Below are 27,867 nucleotides of genomic sequence, written 5' to 3' on the forward strand. Positions count from 1 at the left end.
GAAATAGGTATTGCTGGTATGTGCTGACCTTTACCATTAGTGGTATTGTTTTTTGTTTTTACCATTGTTGGTATGTAATTACTGCTGTTCTTTACCACTTGTGGTATTGTGGATTTTTTTTTGTTTTTACCATTGTTGGTATGTAATTATTATAATGTAAGTTGACTGTTAACTGTTACCTGTGGTAACACCACCAGGAATGTTCTTTGTTTCTATTTTTCACACACATTTTGGTTCTACAATGTAAATACTGTCAAATGTGTTCATTCTAATTTGGTATTAGCCTGTTTTGTCCATTGTTCTGGCTTGAAGTCAAAGGACAGGAGTGAGTATTTAAAATGTTATTATGTTCAGTTATTTGATGATGAGAGTGGGGATGGGATGAAATAAGTTTTTCTTCTTCCCACTCCTTTTCAAGTGTACAGTAGATGAATGATTTTGGAATTTTGAATTTGCATGTATTCTGTAAACGCTCGAAATAAACAAACAAATGAAATGAATGAAATATATCTGACCATTTACGAAGTATGCTGGGAAAAAATACTTTTTGGGAGGTACTGTTAATTGAACTGGGTCCTGTATAACATGTATGGTCTTTTTGTTTGTCTGTTTTGTATTGGGATGAATGTTTTTGGTTGTTGTTTGTGTTGTTTTGTTTGATTTTGTGTGGGGTGTTTTTGGTGGTTTGTGTATTGCAATGTAAAGACAATTGTGATGGGTATGGACTCCAGGAAGAATAGCAATGGCCTAAGCCAAAGCTAATTAAGATCCAAAGAAATGAAATGAAATGAAATGAAATGAAATGAAATGAAATGAAATGTTCTGCTGCTAATTGTCACATGGAAACATCTCAGCCCTTATCTCGATTATGGGAAAAATGTTGTTGTTGGGTTTGTTGTGTACATAGTGTGGTTTACCTTTGGTTTAACTTTGGTCTTGTCTTAGTATTGATACACTCTGGTCTTGTCATGACTATGTCTGTCTATGTGGTTTTGACAACACCACAGCTAAATGTAGAGCATCAGAACTAAGTACATGACTTTTCAGATTTTTAATCATTCTGCATGTTATTATTTTTCCTGTGGAAGTAAATCTGTCTCATCAGATTTTGAATTATAAAAGCCATTGAATTTCTAGCACTGAGGTTTTTTGCACTGAAATTAAGTGTCTGAATTCACCTATGTTCATAAACTTAGAATAAAAAAATTCAGATGCAAAAAACTCAGAAGCAAAAAATTCAGATACAAAAAATTCTGATGCAAAAAATTCCGATGCAAAAAATTTAGATGCAAAAAATTCAGATCACACATCCGTGCTGACGGTTTTCCTGCATCGGTGTCACATGACCAACCTAACGTAACTCGATTGGCTGGTTGTCGGTTTGACTTGAGATAGAATCGATTGCTTGTCTTTGGTGTCCCAGATGTGTGATTGGAATTTTTTGTGTCTGAATTTTTTGCATCTGAAGTTTTTTGCATCTGAATTTTTTGCATCTGATTTTTTTTTTTATTATAAATTTATGAACATTGTTAAATTGAGAGAGAAAAAATTCAGATACTTAATTTCAGTGCAAAAAAATTCAGTGCTAAAAATTCAATGGCTTTTATAATTCAAAATCTGATGAGACAGATTTACTTCCATACTTTTCTAATTTCCATAAATTCTAGCCCAGAAGGATGGTTGTAATAGTGGTCCAAATATATTATATTTATGTTGGAAAAATGCAGAATTTGAAAGTAACATATGGCCATATTTTTTCAGGTGCAGCTCAGTTATACAGCTCAGCATCATTACCTTACACAACACTGATCTGATGTTTTGTTTTGTTTTGCTTTTCCAAGATGGAAGGTTAGCTTTGCTTTTTAACACGCACATCTGACACACTGCAGCACATATGGGAGAGAGAATTATCACAAATTTGTGTCACATTTATTAATAGACTGAATACTTACATGTTGCACTCAAAATAATCTGTCTCACTGCATATTTTGACTTCTGCATACAGCATTTATTTAATAAAATCTGCATTTGTGTTTATGAGGGATGTCAGTGTTAAAAATGTTTAAAGAAAAGCTGTCAATTTCATTATTCATAGAGGGCTGTATGTTCACCTCTTATATAACACCAAATATCAGATATCTTTGGGCTACAAAGCAGAGGAGGTGGAACAGCTGAAATGCTTAAAAACACACATGTGAGACACTAGTTTCCTTTGCAGCATCTCCTTACAAAACCACTGCCTTTGCCTTTGTCAACATGCCTAATGTAGAGCACACTCATAACAGTCAACTGAGATAGATATCAAAAGCACAGAAGAGAATTTAAAATCACTGTCTGTGCAAGAATCCGAGGAAAACGGTGAAGTTTTAAACTACTTCTGCCTTTCTTTACATTAGATCACAGGTGTCAAACATGCAGGCCGGGGGCCAAAACCGGCCCACCAAAGGGTCCAATCCGGCCCAGAGGATGAGCTTGTGAAATGCAAAAATTACACTCAAGATGTTAACATACTATCATAAAAACCTACAAATAATGACAATTCCAAATTTTCCTCCGTTTTAGTGTAAAAAAAAAATTGAAAATACATGAAAATGTGTAAATTTACAAACTAGCCTTTCGCAAAAAAATATGAAAAACTAGAAATGTCCTAAGAGAAGTAAGTGCAATTTTATTGAAGTCTCTACACTGGCTCCCTGTCTCTCAGAGAATAGACTTTAAAATTCTCTTGCTAGCATATGAAGCACTGAATGGTTTAGGCCCAAAATCCATCAGAGACCTTCTAGTCCAGTATGAACCATCCAGACCACTCAGGTGGTCTGGTGCAGGTCTGCTCTGGGTTCCAAAAGTCAGAACTAAACATGGAGAATCAGTGTTCAGTTTCTATGCTCTGTAGATCTGGAACAAACTACCAGAAAATATCAGGTCTGATATCTGAGAGTCTGAGTTCTTTTAAGTCCAGGTTACAGACTCACCTGTTCACTGCTGCCTTTGACTAAAAGGCTTTCGACTTTTTAAATTGTATATTCTCTTTCTAAACTCTGCACTGCAACTCTTACTTTAATATGTGTGTGTTTTCATATTTTTGGATTTTATGTGTTGTTTTCTTACTTGCTGTTTTTAATCACCTTTTACATGTTTCTTTTATAATGTTTTAAATGTGTTTCTTTTCCCTGTCATTGTATTTCAATGAGCTGTGTGAAGCATCTTGAATTGCCTTGTTGCTGAAATGTGCTATAGAAATAAACTTGCCTTGCCTTGCCTTACTAATATTCTGCCATTTACTAAAATATTTTGTGTATTTGCAGGTCCATTGTGATCTGTAAGTTGTAATGCACATTTACAAATGATAAGCAGAGGCAGAATATAGCTAAAATTGCACTTATTTTTCTTAATAAATTTCATTTTTTTCATGGTTGTTCATGTTATTCACAGTTTTAAAAGGACAGTTTACAGATGTAAATGTTTCCATTATGTAATTTTACTTTTTCCACTATAAAACACATTGAAATGTTTGGAGTTGGCATTATTTATATATTATTATGTTATTAATTTACTGGTCCGGCCCACTTCAGATCATATTGGGAGGATATGGCCCCTGAACTAAAATGAGTTTGACAACCCTGCATTAGATTTTCAATTCAGCCCCTGATAGGCATGTACTTGTTGGCTCAAAACAAGAATAAAACACCATTTTTCTCTCCTTACACCACCTTCCCCTTTTCTTCTACGAGAGCCAACACTCCCCCATGTGTTTGCATTACTTTAACCTGACAATCTGACACTGGGATTTCCTACAAGCAAGTATAGTGTGTGGGCTGCTTTGTTGAGCTAGAAATGCGCAGGGTCGTGTGTGGATGAGTGGGAGGGAACGTACAGTATCACATTCTAAGTATATTCACTCATACACAATGAACTCCAAGACAGATTGGCAATCATGATAATTTAACTTGGTAAGAAGTGATCACAGACATACTTCTCACTTTGCAAAATCTGAAAAGACGTTAATGTCTTTAAAATTATGGTTCTGAGATTTAACAAAACAATCTGTCATCAAGACAGTAAATACAGCTGTGTTTGAGACAGACTGTGAAATCACTCTGCCATCTAGTGGAGGATGAATGAAGGTCCATTTGGATTAGAATAAATAATGAGCAAACTGACAAAACCTTTCTGTATCTAACAGTAAAAGTAACAGAGTACAAATCCCGACTGTCCCTTTTACTTATCGTTATTATTTTGTTTTTATTTGACAAAATTACAACCAATGCATCAAAACTAGGCCTAGATTTTAAAATATGAAGGTAAAATCAGATTATATATCTATTTCAAAGAACAAGCAAGAAAACAGAACAACATCAGTATTGATCATACAAAGATTATTAAAGCTTCATTTGTTTTAAGATTAAATAGTGTAGGCTACAAGCAACAGCATGTTAGTGAAAGCGGAATTTACAAGGGGACGTGAATGCAACGGTTACCACGGCAACGCTACACAAATGAATGGGCTAGCTTGGAGTTGAATGCTACAAACTTTTAGTTTGTACGAGGGGGATCAAACTTAAGGTACGTTTACCGCTTTATAAAAGTGAAACCGATGTGTAACTAAATAGCGAAATAAATAGTAACTAATAGTGTAGCTAAATATTTAACTAAACGTTTAAACGATTTTTACAGTCGGTAATGTCGTCATGTCAAATTAAGTTAGCTAACCCACAGCCACTAACACTAGCTTTGGTTTATGCCAAAGTGTTAGGAGAGCTAACTGATGTGGTGGTTTGAACTCAGACTTTTATTTGACAGACTCTGTCTCTGAACACAGCACAAAGGGGATCATTAATACAGATTTTTTTTTTTTTTTTTTTTGCCTTGAATAACTGCTAACTTAGATGATCTGTGTAATGCATCAGTAAGTTTACCCACATTTGTATGTTCTTTCTTTCTTTCTTTCTTTCTTTCTTTCTTTCTTTCTTTCTTTTTTTTTTTTTTTTTTTTTTAGCAATTTTTTATTTATTTTTATTGTACATCTCAGAAATACAAAACAAAAGAAAAAGAAAGAAATTCACATTTTATGATATAAGATTTTGTGACACACAAAGTATAAACCCCACCCCCCCAGAACCAATGGAGACTAGAACTGGATTGACAAAGACCTTATTTTCATTAATGACCTCTTTGACAAAGATGGGAACTTATTAAGATATGAATAATTCGTGACAGTAAATTTGTTTCCTATTTCAAATAAAGACTATAACGATGTATTCAAAGCAATCCCTAAAGGTATTTTCTTACTTATGAAAAGTCATCTTAGTTATCAAACATTACAGACAGATAAACCTTGTTTATTGATCAATGGCATTAATATTTTTAGCTCAAGCTGTAATAACAAAAATATACGCAATACACTGCATGAAAATCTCCCCAAGAGGTAAAGCATTATGGAACTCAACTTTCTCTAAAATTCAGTGGTCAAAAGCATGGACATCACCATATAAATAACGTATTACAAACAGAATAAGAATTATACATCTCAAGATTTTACATAACATATATCCCTCCAACGCTATTTTGTCTCGATTTTCTGACGTGGAAGAAATATGTAACTTTTGTCATTCTTGTCCTGAAACTACTCTTACATTTACTCTTTCTCTATGAACACTCCTCTAATTTCTGGTCCAAAATTGAAAATTATATCATATCTAAAAGTAATGAAAAAATAGATATAACATCTCAAAATGTAATTACATATTTTGAACATGACATTCATAATTTAGAATTTGTTGTAAATTTGATCATTTTATTTGGAAAATTTCATATACATAAAAATAAATATACCAAAAACACACCCAAATTTTAAAATCTCCCTAATGGAATTTGAAAAATATATTAAATCTTTAGAATTGATCTAAAACAAAAAAAAACCTCTAGCACACTGGCAATTTATAAAGAATTTTTTTAAAATAGACTGAACTCTCTGATGCATTTATTTATTTGTATTAGATATATGTTGTTGTTTTTTTTTAATACCATTATTTGTCTATTCTGCCTTGTGTCTTTAAATCTATGATTTTTTTTTCTTAAATTTATTTGTTCAAATGCTGTTTCTTTTTGACATCTTGATGTTTGTTTGTTCAAAATTTATATGTTTTGTATACCTGGATATTTTCAATAAAGTTGAGGGGAAAGAAAAAAAAAACAGCCCAACACTAGCAGTGGTTTATGTCAGAATGTTAGTAGTGCTAGCTGTTGTGGTGGTTTGAACACACAGACTTTTATTTGACAGACTCTGTCTGTGAACACAGCACAAAGGGGATCATAAATACAGATTTTTTTTTTTTTTTTTTTTTTGCCTTGAATAACTGCTAACTTAGAGGATTTGTGTAAATGCATCAGTAAGTTTACGCACATATGTATGTTTCTGTACCCAGTTGTAGTTGGATTCCAGCAGCAACTTCAGAGATGTCCTCACCACAGATGAGTAAGTATCTGATGCTTTACATGTTAAATAAATAAATAAATAAATAATCATTTAAAATCCTTAAATTCAATGAATGATATATATTAATAGCAGAATGACCAGAGATTTGTTCAGTCCTATTGGTTCAGAATCTGATTGTACAAAAATTCAAGGTACAAAAATGACGTATTAAATGAAAGATATCAAAGAAAATCAACAATAGTGCAGTGCGAGTTTCCAAAAATACCTTCTTTATTCTGTTCTGTGAAGATTTAAGAAGAAGGAGGGCCAGACAGCAGAGTCCATTCAAAGTGCCGCACAGTAGCAGCATTTTTCTACAGAGTTTACATGAAAAAGAAGACAAAAAAGAGGTTGGTTCGTGTTCAAGACAGCTCTGTTTAAAAGCTCTATGATACTTTAGTAACACATCATATCCATTTCTTTTTGCTGTGTGTAAATCCTGCTGTCATTCTCCTTTGTGCAGGAAATAAGTGAATTTCTGGCTCTGCCCATTGTGGAGAAGACAAGCCGTGCCACACAGATGATAGGCAAACAGAGGAAAGAGCTGGCAGCTCAACTGGAGGAAAAGAATGAGGAGCGTGACAATAGAGAGGACGCAGTGAGGAATGCAAAACAAACCAAGCCAACCAAAAGTAAAACCGTTTTCCCTAAACAGACAGCAGCCAGACGTGAGCTGAAGATGGCCATGATGAAACAGGGTGAGGGGAGGTGCTCCTTTTTCTCCACTGAAGCTCAGAATGTTGTTTCAGACATTAACACTCCTCATCTGTCTCATTATGTCCCCAGAGAATATCACTCGAGACAGAAAACATGATTTGATCACCATGGAACGGCAGAAGGCAGTGCTGGAGGTAAATGACCGTTAGAGTCACACACCTGTTTTACAGTCTTACTCATCCAATCTGAATTTGGATTTGTTTTAAAATCTTTTTACTCTTTTATCTTAGGTTTAGGTGGTGCGTGGTTGCTTTTATTTTTATTTTAAGAACTAATGCTTAAAGCTGGGGTCTCAAACATGTGGCCTGGGGGCCAAATGCGGCCAGCCAAAGGTTCCAATCCAGCCTGTGGGATGAATTTGCAAATTGCAAAAAAATCCACAGTCAAGGCTGTGGAACTCATTTTAGTTTGTTCCACATACAGACCAATATGATCTCAAGTAAAATAATAGCATAACAACCTACAAAAGATAATGACTCCAAATTTTCTTCTCAGTCTGATTTGAAAAAAATAATATTACATTATGCCTATTAATAATGACAACTTCAAAGTGCAGAAAATAACATTAAATTATGAAAATATTTACATTTACAAACTACCCCGTAACAATAAAGTGTGAATAACCTGAACAAATACGAACAACCTGAAATGTCTAAAGAAAATTCAGCCCAATTTGAATTCTTTTCTGCCTGTGTTTAGTGTCTTTGTGGATCTGATCCATAATGCATATGGACACATGATAAGTTGAGGCAGAATATTGTTAAAATTTCACTTATTTTTCTGGAGAAATTCCAGTGTTTTCAGGTTATTCACATCTTTTTTGTTTAGATAGTTTTTAAAAGTAAGTATTTTCATAATTTAACAGGGATTTTTTGCACTAAAACAAAGGCAAAAAACCTGAAAGAAAATGAGTTTGAAACCCCTGGCTTAAAGTTCAGTTTTTATTTAGTTTTAGTATTAGTTTGAGTTTTCAAGTATTGTAGGAAGGTCTTTATTTACACTTGAGAATTTCAAGACAGTAAGAAAAGCCTTGTTTCTCAGACATGAGTCTTATTTTTTTCAGATGCATCTATGTTAAGAGGTCTGTCCGTCACTGGTCCATCTATCTGTCCATCCATCAGTCCCCATTATATATCATAAATGTGATATCTCAGGAAAGGCTTGTTAAAATGTCTTCAAATTTGACTTAAACATTCACTTCTTCTCAAGAAATGATACTGAACATTTTGGTGGTCACAGATCAAAGGTCAGAGTACAGATGTAACGGTATGAAAATTTCATATCACGGTTATTGTGACTAAATTATCACGGTTATCATTATTATCGTGGTATTATTGAAATGTGCTCAAAATGTTCAAAAAGTACTTATACACACACTGAAATAATTTAACCAAGTTGTATTTTGGGGAAAAAAAAAAAAAATAATGAAATAGGCACAATGTACTTTCTGTTGGCAGAAACATTTAAATATTAACATGTAAACATCAAACATACAAATGTGCATTAAAGATGGAACCTTATAGACATTGTTGGACCATTTTCCAGATCAAGTCTGAGTTGTTTTAGTTTCTTTTTCATAGATAGATACATAGATAGATAGATACTCTTTCTCTCTCTATGCGCTTGGACCAGGTCTCTCTCTCTCTCTCTCTCTCTCTCTCTCTCTCTCTCTCTCTCTCTCTCTCTCTCTCTCTTTGTCTTTCAAAGTGCGGTAATCAAACACAGTTATCGTGATAATTAGAATTTAAACGGTAATACTACCCGTCTGAAATTTTGCCGCAGTTTATTGTTACTTGCAGCATTGTACCCGTGGTGCCATTGTACAATGGCATGAGAGGCTAAAATCAGCCAGAATACCTCACAACATTTGAATATGGACATAAAATTGTGCCTAGTAGATAGTCAGGTAATGTTTCTATTCATTTGGCGAGTTTGGTGGCGATCGGGCCTGTGAAGGCTGAGGAAAACCAAAGAAAAGCCCTCCTGTGCTGCAACATCGATCGGACACAGAACATGCATTACAGTAGGATACCGGTAATCGTTACACCCCTAGGTCAGAGTCACTAATAAAGTAATCTAAAGGTGGCTAAAGTTGAGTGTCTGTCACGACTGGTAGGTGGCTAATAACTGAGAGAACTGAAAGAACAGTTGTGTATGCTATAACAGTTTATCATGCAAGGATAGTGGGTGCATCTGATTGAACTTCTGGTTGTTGATTTTACAGTCAAATATGTTTTCAGAAAAAAGTAGGATTGTCTAATTTGGTGAAAAGGTCACATCTGTGTTTTTTTCCATTGACAGTTATTGCTTGATGAACAAAAACAATCATGATCTGTCAGCATAAGTGGTGGTGGTCTGAGAGGAGGACATTCTTCTGCATGTACTACTTCACTGTGTTTTCAGCCTGTAGAAAATCTATTAGATGGTGGGCACAGAGAGTGGGGCTGAAGATGTGGCTGACAGCTGTAATTACCATCAGCTAATCAGCTTCTGTCAGATGTAGCCTGGACATGACCCATTACTCCTCTACTGTGTGTCTCAACACAGAAGCGGAGAAAAGTGGCTTCTGTTTTCCACAACAGCATAAAACAAGAACACGTTTATCTGTTTTTATGCTCATTCTTTTAGACCAGGGCTGTCAAACTCATTTCAGTTCAGTTCCACATTCAGCCTAATTTGATCTCAAGTGGGCAAGACCAGTAAAATAAAAACAGTGCAAAAAGTAAACTTATATTATCAGGTTTACATCCACAAAGCTTCCTTAAAAATCTGAGTAACTTGAACAGCTTGAATTCTTAAGAAAAACAAGTGCAATTTTAACAATATTATCCCTCAGTTTATCAGTTTATCATTCACACATGTGCGTTACAATCGCACAAAACATTTAGTAACAGGCAGAATATTGGTCAAATTGCATTTACTTTTCTTAAGACATTTACGTTTGTTCATATTTGTTCAGGTTATTCACGTTTTTTGTAAAATTATAGTTTGGTAATGTAAACATTTTCATGTAATTTTACTTTTTTACACCAAAAAACACAAAGAGAGAATTTGAGGTTGTCATTATTTATAGGTTATAATGGTAATATTTTACTGGTTCTGACCCACTTGAAATCTAATTGGACTGTATGTGTCTGTATGTGGAACCTGAATTAAAATGATTTCGACACCATTGATTGTTAATTTCTTCAGTGTAAATTTTGCATTTCACAAAAACACTTTGGCGGGCCAGATTTGGCCCCCGGGCCGCATGTTTGACACCTGTGTTTTAGAGGAAAAACTCATAGAAAGGAAGTGATTACTCTGAAATTTTGGCTCTTGCAGCTTTAAGGAAAATGCATATTTCCTTAAACCTCTGCAGCTCAATGTAGCTGTTACTGATTTATATAGTGACTCTCATTTTGCATGTTTTACACAGTACCCCTCTGCTCAGTGACACTAAATACAAAATATCACTAAACAGCCAATGGTGTGTTTTCTACCCGTTTCTGCAGTTTGATCTCTGTAAATTATTTTACCTTTAATTTGTGACCTTTATTATGGATGATTTACTTGTACATATACATGTACATATGTACATACATGTACATATACATATATTGCAGTGATGATTGTCATTCGACTAATTGTGCAGCCCTAACTGAAAGTGAACTAATACTGAGAAAATATACCTAGCTTTGTCTTAAAGATATTCTAACAATTTAATATTGGCCTGGATTTAAGCAGTGTCAAACAAAAACTAGGGCATAATATCGCTGCAGAAGAATTAGATTTAGTAGTTTTTCTTACAGTAGGAGTGACACCATTTGCATAACTTTTCTAGTTAACAATATTTAATCGGTCTTAAATAACTGTTTTTTGCTTGCAATAAGCATGACTTCCTGAAATTTTGTCAGCTTTAAGAATTGTTCTAATTGTAAGAAATCCAGCCACACAAAATGTGTTTACCCCTCGGCAGATTTTTTGCTCAGCACAAGACAGTTAGGTTATATTTCAGAATACTTGGCTCCTTTGTTGAAAGGCTGTTTTGAAGTGAAGAAGCTGGGAGGAGAGAATGCAACACAAATATGATGCACAAAAACAGGTACCATATTGTGCAAACAAAAAACATAAAAATTGCTCAATTTTACCAAAAAAAAAAAAATGTTATAAGTGCGCAACTGTTTAATGACTGGATTGAAAACTTACTCTCTGTAATGAGTAACAAAACCATTTTCATTTGTGGGAATTATAATATTGATCTGATCAATCTAACTAAACATAAAATAGTTGCATTTCTCAGTATGAGTTTATTCCCAAGCAATACTAGACCAGGCAGAATTACACAGTGCCCCCCCTCGACTTTCTACTTCAACTTTCAACTTTATTTATCCTTAGGAAAGGAAATTCCGTGTGCAGCAGGGATCATAACACATAAGCACATACACAAAAAACACATACACAGAAACAGCACCACCAGATGCCACCACAATAAAATTACACAATACAGGACAACACACAATGGAGCCACTCCCTTCCCAACACAGGTGAAAAAAGGTCTAGTTAGGGCAGTACACAAGTTAACTGCCATAATGGCCATGAGCATTAATAAATAAATAATCACATAAAAAAATGTAAAAAATTGACATATAAAAAATTTTTTTAGATATCAGCTAAGTGAATTCAGATTCCTAATAGCCACAGGAATAAAGGAATCCTTAGCCCATCCGGTTCTCAACTGAGGAACCCTAAAACGGCGACCAGAGGGGAGCCAATTAAACCCCCCAAAAAGTGGGTGATCAGGACAGTTTAAAATTTGTTTGGCCTTACCGCTGACCCGTTTAACATACATGTCCTGCAGCTGGGTTAGCTGTAATAATAGCTTTATTTATATAGCACCTTTAAAAACAAAGTTTACACAGTGCTTTAACAGACAAAGTAAAGGGCACAACAGCAGGACACAAGATGCAAGTAAAAACATTAAAACAGAAGCAACACGATAACAGAGATGTGCACAGCAAATGCAAAAACATGACACTTCGAATAAATTAAGTGAATCAGAGTAAAGAGGGCAGGGATAACGTAACAATATGCTGTCAAATCAATGTAAAAATGAAGAAATGAGATAAAACAACATCATGTATGAGATTATAAATTAATAATCAAACAGGGTAAAATTCAAATTTAAAAAATTTAAATTAAAAGGGACAGACATCACATAAAAGCAAGTCTATAAAATGTGTTTTAAGAAGTGATTAAAAGATGTACCCCAACCACCTTTGATGCTACATTGACCAGCCTAGTTAGCTTCCTCTTGCTGGTCTTTGAAAGACCACCATACCACAGCACAATGTAAAATGTTAAAACAGATTGAATAAAACACTGGTAAAACAAAGTCATCAGAGTCCTGCAGACATTAAATGATTTCATCTTTCTTAAAAAGAAACGTCTCTGTTGGGCCTTTTTACACACCGCCTCGATATTACTCTCATGACCCTCATGCGTATCATGCATAGTAACATTGAATACATTAATGCCGGTGGCCTAATGGTATATGTGATATAACTGATCATTTGCCAGACCTAACACTTTATGATTAGAACTACAGGAAAAATAATACAGCCAACAAATGTATCTGTAAAGAGTATGAATGGAAAAAGCAATTAATTCACTGAATTCTGACTTAATGGTACAAAACTGGAACATGGTTTACAGAGAGAACAATATGAAGAGAGCATAAAATAATTTCTTTGAAATACTTAGCACTCTATATAATAAACGCTGTCCTATTCAGAAACACAATATCATGAAAAAAATTATGAAATGTCCCTGGTTAACTAAGGGATTTGTTAGGACAGATTGTACGAGTACTGGACCCAGATGCAAGACCCTCAGACAGGAGTACAATTAAAGTGGATTTATTAGAAATAATCAGAGTAACAGGTTCACACAGAATAGTAATGAATGTATCTTCAGCTGGACTGAGATGGGGAATCGTCTCGGCTTCGGATCTAAAGTGAACCTCGTTACGGCCCAGGTCGGGAGCACACGAGGGGAACCCGACTAGGAGAGAGCACAGGAGAATCAGTGGACAGACCAGGTCATACACGGGCAGACTATCAGACAGGCAAACGTACATAGGGTCAGGCAGGCTCACGTACCAGTAGTCCAGGCAGGGGTCAAACCAGGAAAAGGCACCAGGGCGGAGGAACAGACAGGGGTCAGGCGTAATCTCAGGTGTGATGGACAAACCAGGTCGAAGACAGACAAGCAGGCAGACGAGGAACAGGCAGAGTCGGAGGTCGATAGGCAAAACAGGTCACAACAGGCAGGCAGGATCAAAAAACGCTGGTAAGTTATCACACCGAGGGTTGAAAACGAACTGGCAACGAACAGGGGGAAACACAGGGTTTAAATACACAAGAGGGCGGGAAGACAATTGGACACAGGTGGAGACAATCAGGGAGGAGGCAGGTAATCAGGGCAAAGGTGAACACAAAGAGGAAGTAAAGACACCAGACAAGACACATGAGGGAAACTAACAAAATAAAACAGGAAACACACAAAACAAGAAAAAGTCCAGGGACTGATATGACAGGATTACAAAATACTTGTAGAAAGAAAAATACTCTCAACAGACATTTTATTAAACTAAGGATAAAGGAACCAGAAAGTAGGTATAAATTATATAAAAAATAGGTTATTTGATAGAATAAGAACTAATAAGAAATTATACTATATTAAAAAAAAAAAATTAAATGAAAACAAAACCCACACTGAAGGGTTTTGGGGTGTATTAATAATAATAATAATAATAATCTTTATTTATATAGCACTTTTCATACATTAAAAACTGTAGCACAAAGTGCTTTACATATCAGTTTAAAAATCAGTACCGCCCCCCACCCACACCCACCCACTCACCCGCACACACACACATACACACACACATATATATGCAAACCCACAAGCTCACACATACTTAAGAAGACTGGCTGAGCACGGGTAGACCAGAACAAAAATATAAAAGTAAAAGTAAAAGAAAGTAAAAGAGGAGGCGCTGTCTCAGGGAGCCATCCGCACCAGGAGGCAGCCGCCGACCCCGGCAACCAGGCACCAGCAACACAGCCCCGCATCCCAACCAGTGGGAGAGGGCCAACTGGGACCCCACACCCACCAGAAAGGAGCGGACCCCAGTGAGAGAAGGTGCCACAGCCCCCGGAGTTAAACAGTATAATAACAGATGGCACAACAAAGAATAAATATCTAGATTATTTTATTGATGGGAATGTCAATAATTATCATATCAATAATGTAGTAAATAATTTCAATAAATTCTTTGTGGACCAGATTTGGCAGCAAAACGAACTGCTTATAGAAAGAACATGATTTTAGTGTGTGTGTGTGTGTGTGTGTGTGTGTGTGTGTTCTTCACATGTTTTTCATGTTATTTTAATTGATATTTCAGTTAACAAATGTCCCAGTAACATCACCTGGACAATCTGATCAGTCTGCTGTTATAAAACTAGATGGAATTCCTGTGGTACTGACACTCCGTCTGCCCATCCTCAGTTATCATTACTGACTAAGAGGTCGGAGATTCTGAAGATGGACAAAGCCATCATCAAAGAGGAAAAGGAGCTGAAAGAGTTGGAAGCAAGCATCAAAAAGGATAACCTGTTCTTTGAAGAATGTCTCAAGGAGCATGAAAAGAAGTCTGTAGAGGCCAGAACATTGTGAGCAGTATCTACCTGTACTTCCCACTGCCTACAGATTCTGACTTTGTTTTTCCTGTTGGAGGAGAATACTACTAACAATATGTCTTTATATTAGATGTGAAATGGAATAATGGAGTGGTGCACATTGTTGTCTCTGTTATCAGCTTTGAGCGTGAGGCCAAATCCAAACAGGAGAAGATGGCAGAGATCAAGAGACTGACCGCTGAAATAGTGACCATAAGGAGGTACAACTCTACATAACGACATAACTCAACATGTTCATGTGTGTTTGAAGTGGAAATAGTCATTACTGGACATCCCACTGCATAATTTCCATCAAGTTCCCTCATCACTACACTGTAAATTGACTTTACATAAAAAAATCTGAGGTAACCCGTTGCCTTAAAAAATTTAAGTAATGAGTAATGAAAACTCGAGTGTATTAAACTTAAACGCTTGATTTGAATGGAATTGCTATTTTAAGTACAACACACTAAATGCCAAGTTAATTTAACTTAAAATTTGTTTCAATGTCAATTGCTTTAAATAATCACTAGACTTAATATCATCAGTTCATTGGACTCAATTCCAAGTTGATTTAAATTAAAATCTTTTGCAATATACCTTGCTTTGTTTAATTATTAATCTTAATATATTGTAGTGTGAATGGGAGTTAGGCAGGAAGTCTGCTCATTAATTTGCCAGCACAGGACGTGTTCTTAATCTGGTAAAGCATAAAGATTTTCAACAAACATGAATGCTACTTCTTGTTGTGACTACTGATTAATTAGACACACCTGGATTAACCAGTGTGTCCAGTAATGAAAGACAGGAAATAAAGGAGCCACCTGAAGTTCAGGAAGTAGTGGGGCTGTGCACAGAGTCCATTGGCCTAAGAGTCCAGTTTCAACCAGCTCTATTTGCAAAGTGTCATGAGATAACTTTTGTTTTGATTTGGCACTATATAAATAAAATTTGATTAATTGAAATTCTTACAATTAATCTGTTCTGGGTATAATTTCATTCTAATGGTCAAAGGATGCATAATAATAACAGAATGTACATCTAGTGCATTACAATATTTCCTGAAAGGCAGGTTATGTTGGTTATGATATCTGGTTAATAGAACTTTTTCACTACAGATATTTGGATTCCATTTATGTGGATCAGATTCAGGCCTTGGATCTGAACATGCTGGTTCATATGGAGGGATGAATCTTTTTGGACTTAATATCTTTCTGATTGTGCCTATTGTGCATCAGTCAGACTAAAATATTTTATGTCTTTTCTAAAAAAAAAAAAAAAAAAAAAAAGACATAAATGGCAAACAGTTCTTTTCATGTCCTGGTCACCATGAGTTTATTTTTTTGTTATTTTTTTTACTTAGTTGAAAATTTGCAAAGTGAATTATGCTTGTGCTGTTTTACAGTAGTCAATGGCACCACATAAACTGAAAATCAAATCCAGTATTTTACCAGAAAGATTAGATGACGGACAAATTGACATTGAAGTTTAATTATTGCATTGGAAAATGATGCATGGTATACTGAACAGGCTGGCAACTGACAAATATAAAGGTGGAGGTAAATCTGAATGTGCAGGGAGTACCTTACAGTCAAATGTTGTGTGGCTCTAAATCCTGTTTTTCTTCATCGTAGTGATCTGGAAAAGATTGAAGACACCCTGATTAACTACAATAGATACAAGGAGCTCCTGTTTAAACTCTCTCCTCCAGAGTGGCGCGAGGCGCAAAGGGTCAAAGCTCTAAATGCTAAAGGTAAATTCTACTCCTGGGATTTAGTGCAGAAAATACAATAGATATAACAGCTTAACACTGTGGACAAAAAAGGCTGATTTCACTGTAATTCTACCTAGTTTCAGTGTATGTTCCTTTTTTAATATTTTTATTCTGATTTCAGGCTACAAATATTTTTCACTTGTAGTTTTACTTTTTGTTTTAGATTTCATAAACACTAATAAACCTAGTGTCATTTTGGTTTTAATTGTATGTTGCATCTAGTAGAATAGGATAGTGTTTGTAGCTGTAAAAATGTACAGATTGAAACCTTAATAACAACACTGTGGCATTACTACCATTAACATATTGTAATATACAGAGTATATAAAAGTTATTTTGTACCATGATTGAGTTCTGTATCATCTTCACTGTTTGAGTTATTGGTTAAGAAACCATACATGTGCATTAAATGTGAAAATATTCAACACATTCAAACCCTTTAGAAGAATAATCCCACTGTTTACCAGGTTTGGAGGGAACAACATCTGTCCCAGCTGAAGACGAGTCCTCAGACCACAGCAACAAACAGTAAGGAAATGTCAGCTCACTCATTTCACTCAGCAGGGTGTGTGTTGGTCTTTACAACACACTTTTACAGTTAACAACCAATAGAAATGCACTGGAATTGATACATCAGTCAACACAAGTTTGTGTAACTACATCTATTATCCTCAAGCCTTCTTTGCAAAATTGTCATCCCAGGTCACCTTCTTTTTCCAAAGCACAACTGGATCCACATTCTTCTCCTTTCTGTCGACTTTAGATTTTTTCTGTTAGCATATATGCCATTATTTTAACAGGGTGATCACTGGATTAACAAAACATAATTGTTTAAGTATTGTGGTGGAGGTGGATGACATGAGCTGGGGAGGTTTAAATCTTGTAGCTTTACTTGTGTCCTAGCCTGAGATTCAGTAGTAGTCAGTAATAAATAATGATAATAAAGTTGAATGACAGCATGAGGACAAGTGAGAGTCATTCATTATGGGGATAATGTTAAGAATGGGGTTACATTAAGACTAGCGTAACACCAAATTATGTGACTGTTTTTGGATAGGGTTAGGTACTGTGTGCTTGCATGCAAGGCAAGGCATGGGGCTATTGTTCATCATATCTGTTATTATTATTATTATTATTATTATTATTATTATTATTATTATTATTATTATTATTATTATTATTATTATTATTATTATTATGTGGCCTAAAGCTTTGGAAATAGGCCCAAACATATTAATACAAAAATGTGCAGCCTGGTGTCAATAGATTAGCTATGACTTCTGTTAATGGCCCAATGTGCAGATTTTATTAAAATTGCGGGAAAAAAAACAGCCAATTTTGTCCACCCAAAAGGAACGGAGCCATTTCCAAATCGCTACCAATCCCTCAGGATTGAACCTCCAATTGTTCTACCGATACAGAAATTGTGCGGCCCGGCACAAAGAATATGTGTCTGACGTTTGTCACAGATATTATGCACGGTTTTCACACACAACAGTCAACCAAACCACACACACACAGGGAACAGAATGCTGACAGCTGATCTACAGGCCTCCAAGTGCACAAAGGTCTGATTTTCATCCCATTCACTGCCATGTTCATTTCAATCTCTAACATGTTTGTCAGACTCAACGTTCTCACAATCACTGCTTCCTCAGTTCAGACTTTTTTCCCACATATTATAATACATTCAGACTCACTACAAGTCTACTTGCTCACCCCAGCTAAATTCAGACAAGACTGAAGTCCTTGTCTTTGGCCCACAAAAACCAAGAGAAAGTGTCAGCAGTCATCTGGAATCTGTTACTGTAAAGGCTAAAAACCAGGTTAGAAATCTAGGGGTAATAATGGACTCAGACCTAAGCTTTAACAGCCAGATTAAATCAATGACATCATCAGCCTTTTACCATCTCCAAAACACTGGTAGAATCAAAGGTTTACTGTCTAAACCAGACTTAGACTTATCCATGCATTTATCTCTAGCAGGTTAGACTACTGGAACGGCCTTCTCACTGAACACTCTAAACCAGCTGTCAGACAGCTGCAGTACATCCAGAACGCTGCTGCTCGAGTCCTGACTAGAACCAGGAAGCACGACCATATTAGTCCTGTGCTCAGATCTCTGCACTGGCTTCCTGTGGCTCAGAGAATAGACTCTAAAATGACTCAAAATGTGAATTATGAAAGAGCGGCAGCATCTTAACTGTTAGTGGTCTGAGCTTATTTTAGCTGTTTTTGAGTTCTTTTGAGTTTGTCTTTATATACTATATAAAGAAATGTTTACTATACCTATGTTTAGTATCTTCTTTTTCAGCACGACTTCATCTATCTCATCTGCCTATTATTTTTTCACTTTAACCTACTATATCAACACAAAAGGCCAAAAAACACAAAAAATATAAAATCCGATTTGAAAAATGTATATAATTTATTGCATAAATGACACAAAGATGCTTAATGAACCTTTTCAAAGACTTCAAAAGTCAATAGTGGTTCCAAATATTAAGTATATAAAATCAAAATTGTAATAAATTAAAAATATACTCGAATATTTGACCTAAAAGCAGATCTTTACATAGGCGTTTTCTCCGGTTTTCTCAATCAATTACTAGAAATTCCAGGCGACCCCATGTGGGGTCCCGACCCCAAGGTTCATGCAGTTTACAAATTATGCTATTAATTATATGTGATTTGTAAATGTAAGTGTTGAAAAACAGTGTATTTTTTTCATATTTTTCTCTTTCCTGTTGTGCTGTTGCAGTTAAAGTGAACATTTTTTGTAACAAATAACTTGTACATACACATCCAATGTGGAACATCATTTTCATCCAGATATATGCAGCAGGCAAGCACACAGGAATATATTTCCTTCAGGAAATGTGCGCATGTCTAGTTTCTATACAAACCTTTAAATTCCTACTTGCTGATGTTGTTGTAAATAATACTTGTGTTTTGTTCTGTAGCATAATGTAACTGTTTATGGAAAATAAAATGTAAAGTCATCAGAAAGATTTTAATTTTTTATGTGAATATCCACTTCTCTTTCTGTGTCATTTCAGGTTGACTGACTCCAAACAGGAAGTTGACACTGTAGAATTCGAGGTCAGTACTTTCTGAAGTCCAACCGTATGAGGGAACATTTCTCAGTAAAAACTTACACAGCCTGGGCAAAAAAAAAAAGTCCCACACACAAGAGTTTGTTGGACCTTTAGTTTTGGTAACAGGAGACATTCTCTGTGGCATAGTCAGTGCCTCTGCAGTGTTACAGTAAATGTAGTGGTCATAACTGTCCATAGTTGCACTCATTTTTGTCTCAGATCTTGTTTTTTTTTCCCCAGCACTTTAGGCATCTCTATATGTTCTGTGTTGTGATTGTCAAATGTAGTCCATGTCTGTTTTATATGACAGACCAAGGTTCTAATAGTTTTGTATTTTTCATTATAGTTTAGTTTTATTATTTTTGACTTTTTTTTGCTCTAATTCAGTTAGTTGTAATTAGTTTTTAGAGCAGGTTTGCTAGTTTTTGTTAGTTTTTGTTAGTTTTTAAAGGCTTAGTTTTAGTTTAGTTTTAGTTTTTTCATATTTTTTCTCTTCTTCTCCGTCGTATTCAAATAAATCCCAGACAGGACTCTGCTGCTTTCTCCCAACTTTAGTCTCCATGTTTCCAGGTAGAATGGGGACCAGAAGACGACTCTAAACAACAAGTGACGAGAAGTGATGGACCGTTAAATATCATATGGGGTCAGGAGCTAAAATTGGTTGAGGGAAATAAATCGATTTCATATCAATCTGACATTGACAAAGACAAAAACGAAGGGAATTTTATCCATAATTTCTATATGTTTTAGTTAGTTTTGTAAACACACAATACAGTTTCAGTTAGTTATCATTTTTTTCTTTTAATTATAGTTTTTATTTACTTCAGTTAACGAAAATGTTTTTACAATTCTAGTTTTCGTCATTTCATTAGTTTTCGTTAACGAAAATAACCTTGTGACAGACTAACTGTCATTGTTATAATGTGTCCATGTGATGATGTTTTCTATCTTGTCTTGTGAAGCAATGATATGTAGCACTGTGCCCAAGATGAATTCCCCCCAGGGGACAATAAAGTTTATTTTGCTTTACTTATTTTACTTTACTTTACTTTATTAATGATGGAGAGTGAGAATGCTTTGTAAAGTCTTCATCACATCCCAAAGATTCTCACTGGTCTGGACTCAACTGGTGTCCAATTCATGTGTGAAAATGATGTGTCATGCTCCTTAAACCACTTTTTCATAAGCCTGATGAACCTGAGGGTGGTTAAAGAAACGAGACGTTATTCCCTGCATGGAAATCTTGTTTCAGCTCAAACATGCTAATCGCTGCAATAAGTATCCAATGGACGGATCTGAACTATTGGCCTGGTTAAATGTAGGTGGGAACTTTTTTGGCAGGCATATTAACAGTCTTTCACACACTGTGCCTCTCTTTTTGTTTGTGAGGAGGAAGAGCCAGAGTTATACTTCACTGATCCGCAGCAGTTGGTGGACCTGCTGACGGAGCTGACAGAGCAGAACCTGTCGCTGATTCAGAACTCTGCCAGGGTGGAGGAGACGCTGGAGGAACTCCGACAGGCCATGGAGATCACCAAGAAGAAGATGTAGGGCTCACGGTCGAAGGGTTATATCACAGGTGTCAAACACGCAGCCCAGGGGCCAAATCCGGCCCACCAAAGGGTCCAATCCGGCCCTTGGGATGAATTTATGAAATGCAAAAATTACACTGAAGATATTAACAATCCTTTTAGTTCAGGTTCCACTTTCAGACCAATTCAGTCTCAAGTGGGCAGGACCAGTCAAATACTTTCATAATAACATATATATAATGACAACTCCAAATTTTTCTCTTTGTAAATATAAATATTTTCATGTATTTATGCTTAAACAAAGTATAATTTTGCAAAAAAAAAAAAAATGAGAATAACCTGAAATGTCTTAAGAGAAGCAAGTAAAATTTTAACAATATTCTGTTATTAAATGTTTTGTGTGTTTGTAGATCCACTGTGATCTGTAAGTTATAATGTACATGTGTAAATGATAAACTGAAGCAGAATATTGTTAAAATTACACTTTATTTTTTCAGTTTGTTCATTTCATTCACATCTTTTGAAAGGATAGTTTGTAGATGTAAACCTATTTATAATGTAAATATACTTTTTTCGCTCTAGAACAGAGAGAAGTTTGAAGTTGACATTATTTATATAATATTATGGTATTATTTTACTGGTCTGGCCAACTGCGGATCAAATTTAGCTGAATGTGGCCCCTGAACTAAAATGAGTTTGACAGCCCTGAGTTATATGATTGAATTTACAATTTTAACCTTTTCTTTCTTGAAAATGAGCTGATTTCTCACCTCCCCAAAAATTAAGACACTGTACTTTTTTAACATTCTTCCTACTTTCTCTCGTTGTTTTTGATCCGTTTTGGCATTATCTTTCCCCATTTGCAGTGTGTTTCACTTTATATCTATTTAATTGTGATTTCTGTGTGTCTGAAGTGAACAGGATGAGGAGCATCTAACGCTGCAGATAAATGACATCAAACAGAGAATTGACACGGAGAAGGCGAGAGGCGCTAAACTCAAACAGAAAGTCCAACTCCACGTCTCCTTAAACACAGAAGACGAGGTAGGGAAGAAGTAGAACGTACACTAGGAAGTTAAGTCAAAACTAAACACTCCCATCTTTAAACTGATACAGTATGTGTGTCACAGCGTTATTTGACCAATTATTACAGGACATAATGCTGGATGCTCTGGGGGAGAAGGTTTCAGATGTGTATCACTGTTGCGTGGATGACAGGATGACCAACCTGAATACTTTGGAGAAGCTGGCCAACATTGAGAACAGTATGTCTGTGATGCTGCAGAGTCTGGAAAGCATCCCAGAAGAAAACCTAGAACTGATGAAGAAGATCAAAGATAGTGAACGGAGGACTAGGTACGCACTGGTATCAAGGGTCTCAGGCAGTGATTTTCAACCTTGGGGTCAGGACCCCACGTGGGGTCGCCTGGAATTCAAATGTTGTCACCTGAAATTTCTAGTAATTGATAAAAAATTTAAACTTACTAATAAAAATTTACATCATATAACCTAAATGTTGCCTAAAATTAACGTGTATTTGCAACATATTATAGCAAACTATTACACGATCAAAAACAAATTAATTTCAGCAAATAAGATATCTTTGTTTTGAATGTCTGGGGTCACCAGAAATTTCTGTCAGCACATGGTTCGCTGGTAATTGTAAACAGCTGAACACGTATAAGACAACATGTTTTGCAAGAATACTCATAAATATGTGCTTAAGTGGTAGTGACATTTCTTAAAATCAAAACTTATCAAGTTTAATTATTTAAAAAAGTACATATAGAACACCTGTACTCTTGAAACATGTTTTTTTGGTTCTGACATTTATATTACTGGTGTAATATTTGAGGATTTTCTAACACAATGTCAAATACCAATTTGATGCCACTTCTTAGGGAAGCATGTTGATGGATGGACAGATGGCAGCTTTGTGTGTCCTATAACCTGTTGCAGGGAGCGTGAAGAGAAGCTGATAGAGCAGAGAAAGAAACAAAAGGAAAGGATGCAGAGGTACCTGGAGAGATCTCTGGCTGACTCCAAGAAAATAGTAAGTCTGCCTTTACCGTTGGACATGTTTCACAGAACACATTACCACAGTGTTTTTCAACCTTGGGGTCGGGACCCCACGTGGGGTTGCCTGGAATTCAAATGGGGTCGCCTGAAATTTCCAGTAATTGGTAAAAACCAGAAAAACTTACTAATAAAAAATATATGGTGAGTTGAGAGAGACAATCCCAATACAAAAAAGACATGACAAACTGTGAGTGTGAAACTGCAGCACTGTGGTTCTGTTTATCTGTCAAATGTTCATTGTGGTCAGTTTCAGATGCTGCAGCTCTTTCATAATTCATAGTTTGAGTTCTTATTTGTTCAGTATTAATTGTCAGCCTTGTAAATCACAGCTGGACTCACTGTACAGATCCTGACCAAGGAAAATCAAATTCTCCCTTTGTGCAGTAATCTACACCTGGATTTACTGCCTCCGTCCACAAGAATATACATTATATAGACTAAATGTCCTCTAAAATTAACGATTATTTGCAACATAGTATAGCAAACTATTACATGATCAAAAACAAATTAATTTTAGTAAAATAATGTCTACGTTTTAAATGTCTGGGGTCGCCAGAAATTTATGATGTTAAAATGGCGTCACGAGCCAAAAAAGGTTGGGGACCACTGCATCACCATATCCTCTGAAAGACGTAGTATGACACTGGACTGTTCAAATAATGCAGTGGCAGGAAAAGTATATGAACCCTTTGAAATGTCCAGGTGTCTGCATGAATTGGTCATAAATGTGATCTGATCTCCATCTAAATCACCAGAATAGACAAACACAATATACTTAACCTCATACCACGCAAACATTTATAATATTTCATGGTTTTATTGAACACAGCTATTAAACACTCACAGTGTTGCTGGAAAAAGTAAGTGAACCCTGAGGCTACTGACTCCAGAAAGAGAAAATTAGTCAGGAATATGCAAACCTGAATTCTAATCAATGAAATGAGATTGAAGACATGCCTGGAGCCACTTTGACTCATAAAAAACAACAAAACTTCTTGAGTTTTGCTGTTGGCTAGAAGCATATCCTCATATGAACCATGCCGCACAAAAATGAAATCACTAAAGACCTTCAATCAAGAATTGTTGGTTTGCATGTGATTGGAAAGGGGTTACAAAGTAATCTCAAAGACTTCAAGGATTCACCTGTCCACAGTTCGACAGATTGTCTATAAATGGGGACGATTTAATAATGTGGATACTCTCCATAGAAGAAACGTAAGAAAACATTTATGCATGAGGCTTAATAATCAAACCTCAGTGTTTCTTGATTAAGCAATAAATAAATAAGTAAACTGGCCTTTGTTTCTACTACAGTGCCCTCTATGGGTCAGGGTGTGGACTTTTTGGAACTAATGTTCTAATACTAGTTTTGTATTCTATCATTATTATTATGGTACTTTGCAATAGTTTTTGTTTTGTGTAGTGTAGTGTGAACACTTTTGCATTTCCTCTCAATAATGTTTGCAGCCACAAGTCCATGTATCACTTAAATGGATACTTCTACTACATTTCTATTTTGTGGTTCCCATCATTGGCACCTGCAGGTGTGCATCCATATGGCTTATGCATACAGAGTGAAATTAGAGGGGGGGGGTAGATCAAGGTACTTATGAAGAACTCCCTCCCCTCGCTCTTACGTATTATTTCCCCGTTTTATCCCCCCCCCCCCCCCCCTTACAATTCTTAGAGGAAGTAGTAAAGCAGGGTTCTCAAACTCTTCTTCTTTCAGGTTCCACATTCAGCCCAATTTGATCTGCAGTGGACCAGACCAGTAAAATAAGAACAGAATAACCTATAAATAATGACATCTCCAATGTCTTTGTTTTAGGGCAAAAAACCCCCATTAAATTATGAAAATACTTATGTTTATAAACTATCCAGACAAAAAAGATGCGAATAACCTGAAACAAATGAAATTTCTTAAGAAAAATAAGTGCAATATTAAAAATATTGTGCCTCAACTTCTCATTAGTCCATGTGCATTATGGATCAGATCTACAAAGACACTAAACACTGAGGAACAGGAAGTAAAGAGTTCAAATTGGGCTGAATTTTCTACAGACATTTCAGGTTGTTTATATTTGTTCAGGTTATTCACATTTTATTGTTACAGGATAGTTTGTAAATGTAAATATTTTCATAATTTAATGTTGTTTTTTGCACTAAAACAAAGAAAAAAATTGAAGTTGTCATTATTTATAGGCATAATGTAATTTTTTTTTTTTTTTCACATCAAACCCGGAGGAAAATATGGAGTCATTATTTTTTGTAGGATATTTTACTGTAGATCATATTGGTCTGGATGTGGAACCTGAACTAAAATGAATCTGTGGAATTTTTGCACTTTGTAAATTCATTCCACAGGCCAGATTGGAACCTTTGGCGGGCCAGTTTTGGCCCCTGGGACGCATGTTTGAGAGCCTTGTAGTAAAGCCTCTTAAGTTTAACTTTCACTTTTCCTGTTGTATGGTCTGCGTGTACTTGTTGTGAGGTATGGCACGGACCGCAACCCTGTCTTACGATTCACACACACACACACACACACACACACCCCGGTCTGTGCGATCTGTGCATACGTCAGAATTCAGGTCTGCAGGCGTGTCTGGTTCCCATCACAACTTGTGGACATCCTTTCAGCCAGACTGGGAGTTAGTTTAAAAGTATCACAAGGATTGAGTAAAACTGGCAAAGACAGAAACCTCACCATGCACTCAGGACTCCCTATTCTGAATTTAGACTTGCATCCCAGAGGCAAGACTTCAACTCTCTGACTAAACTTTGTTTCAGATTGGGAGAAAGCTCATGCCCAGATGCATCCCTGTCACCCAGAAGGTCAAAGTCACCAATGTGGAAAACATCCCAGCTGAGGATGAGCTGCAGGCTTACCTCTTCACATCTGATGACATGGAATAAGAAGAGAGAAGACAAATAAGGAAAAATGAAAATCACAGGAGGAAAAAGTAATAGTCTGCTTAATCATCTAAGTCAGGGCTGTCAAACTCATTTTAGTTCAGTTCCACTTTCAGCCAAATTTGATCTCAAGTGGGCCAGACCAGTAAAATAATAACAGGGAAAAAAGTTAAAATTCTATTATGATCAGGTTTACATCTACAAAGTTCCTGTAAAAATCTGAACAACATGAACAACTTGAATTGTCTTAAGAAAAAAAAGTGCAATTTTAACAATATTCTGCCTCAGTTTATCAGTTTATCATTTACACATGTGCATTACAATCACACAAAAACATTTAGTAACAGACAGAATACTGGTAAAATTGTATTTACTTTTCTTAAGACATTTCTGTTTGTTCATATTTGTTCAGGTTATTCCCATTTTTTTTTGTAAACGTATAGTTTGGTAATGTGAACATTTTCATGTAATTTTACTTTTTTACACCAAAAAAACAAAGAGAGAATTTGGGGTTGTCATTATTTACAGGTTATTATGATAATATTGTACTGGTTCTGACCCACTTGAAATCTAATTGGACTGTATGTGTCTGTATGTGGAACCTGAATTAAAATTAAAATGATTTTGACAACATTGATTGTTAATAGTGTAATTTTTGCATTTACATTCATCCTGTGGGCCAGATTTGGTCCCTGGGTCGCATGTTTGACACCTGTGCTCAGAGAGCGCAGACCACTGCCAAGGCAGATCAGTACCCCCCCACACCCCCGTCCATCACCACCAAAATGTAATCATTTGTTCCTTGTACCAGTATCAACATTTCCTGAAAATTTTATCCAAATCCGTCCATAACTTTTTGAGTTATCTTGCTAACAGACAGACAGACAGACAGACAAACCCCAATGAAAACATAACCAACAGCAGAGGTAATAATAATAATGTGTGGTAAGAAATGTGTTGTATCTGTCACCTGCAGGTCACCCTAATAGATAATCGTGTTTACTGAATTAACCTGTAGAAGGCTGTGTGCATTAAGTATGTATGATTAAACAGTATGAAGACTACATTCTACAGGTCTGATGTGCTATGAAATTATATATGTTTATTGATAGAATCAAACCATCTGACAAGTGAAACTGCAGTATGTCCATGTTGAGAGTCTGGTTTTGACATATGTAAAGTGTCATTTTGTTGTGATTTGGGTCTAAATAAATAAAATTAGAATTTGAATGTTTGCAGTGTAAGAGTCTCCTTAAGTCATAAATATTCCAGAAGTGTTTCTATGAGTTTTTTTTTTTTTTTTTTTTTTTTTACATATTTATTTATTTAGTGTTTTACAGAGTACAATAGAAACATAGAAAAGTACAATACAATATTAATATAATAACATGAACAGAACAGAACATAGCCAGGGGACAAAATATGAAAACAAAAATGCTATATCAGTTTACGGAAAGATCATAACTGTTACATAGATCCGTGGTTTTGATAGCTTTTTTTATTTACAGAATACTGAATACTTGAAATATATTGAGTAAGCTCAGTTTTAAAGATTACAAAG

At 35.6% G+C, this 27,867-nt stretch overlaps 1 protein-coding gene across 1 annotated transcript; it reads left to right on the forward strand.

The window, feature by feature from the left end:
- Positions 1-4,504: 4,504 nt before the first annotated feature.
- Positions 4,505-26,364, forward strand: cfap100 (cilia and flagella associated protein 100). The gene is made up of 15 exons (XM_030145861.1): positions 4,505-4,563; positions 6,426-6,475; positions 6,725-6,825; positions 6,939-7,173; positions 7,262-7,326; positions 14,744-14,907; positions 15,054-15,134; positions 16,548-16,666; positions 17,155-17,215; positions 19,747-19,789; positions 21,175-21,332; positions 22,232-22,361; positions 22,471-22,673; positions 23,277-23,370; positions 26,184-26,364. The coding sequence occupies exons 2-15, from the start codon at positions 6,457-6,459 to the stop codon at positions 26,307-26,309; spliced, it is 1,599 nt and encodes a 532-aa protein (XP_030001721.1). The 5' UTR covers positions 4,505-4,563; positions 6,426-6,456; the 3' UTR covers positions 26,310-26,364.
- The last annotated feature ends 1,503 nt before the right edge of the window (positions 26,365-27,867 follow it).

This window comes from Sphaeramia orbicularis, chromosome 10, assembly GCF_902148855.1.
Source record: "Sphaeramia orbicularis chromosome 10, fSphaOr1.1, whole genome shotgun sequence".
In the NCBI taxonomy this organism is placed as follows: Eukaryota; Metazoa; Chordata; class Actinopteri; order Kurtiformes; family Apogonidae; genus Sphaeramia; species Sphaeramia orbicularis.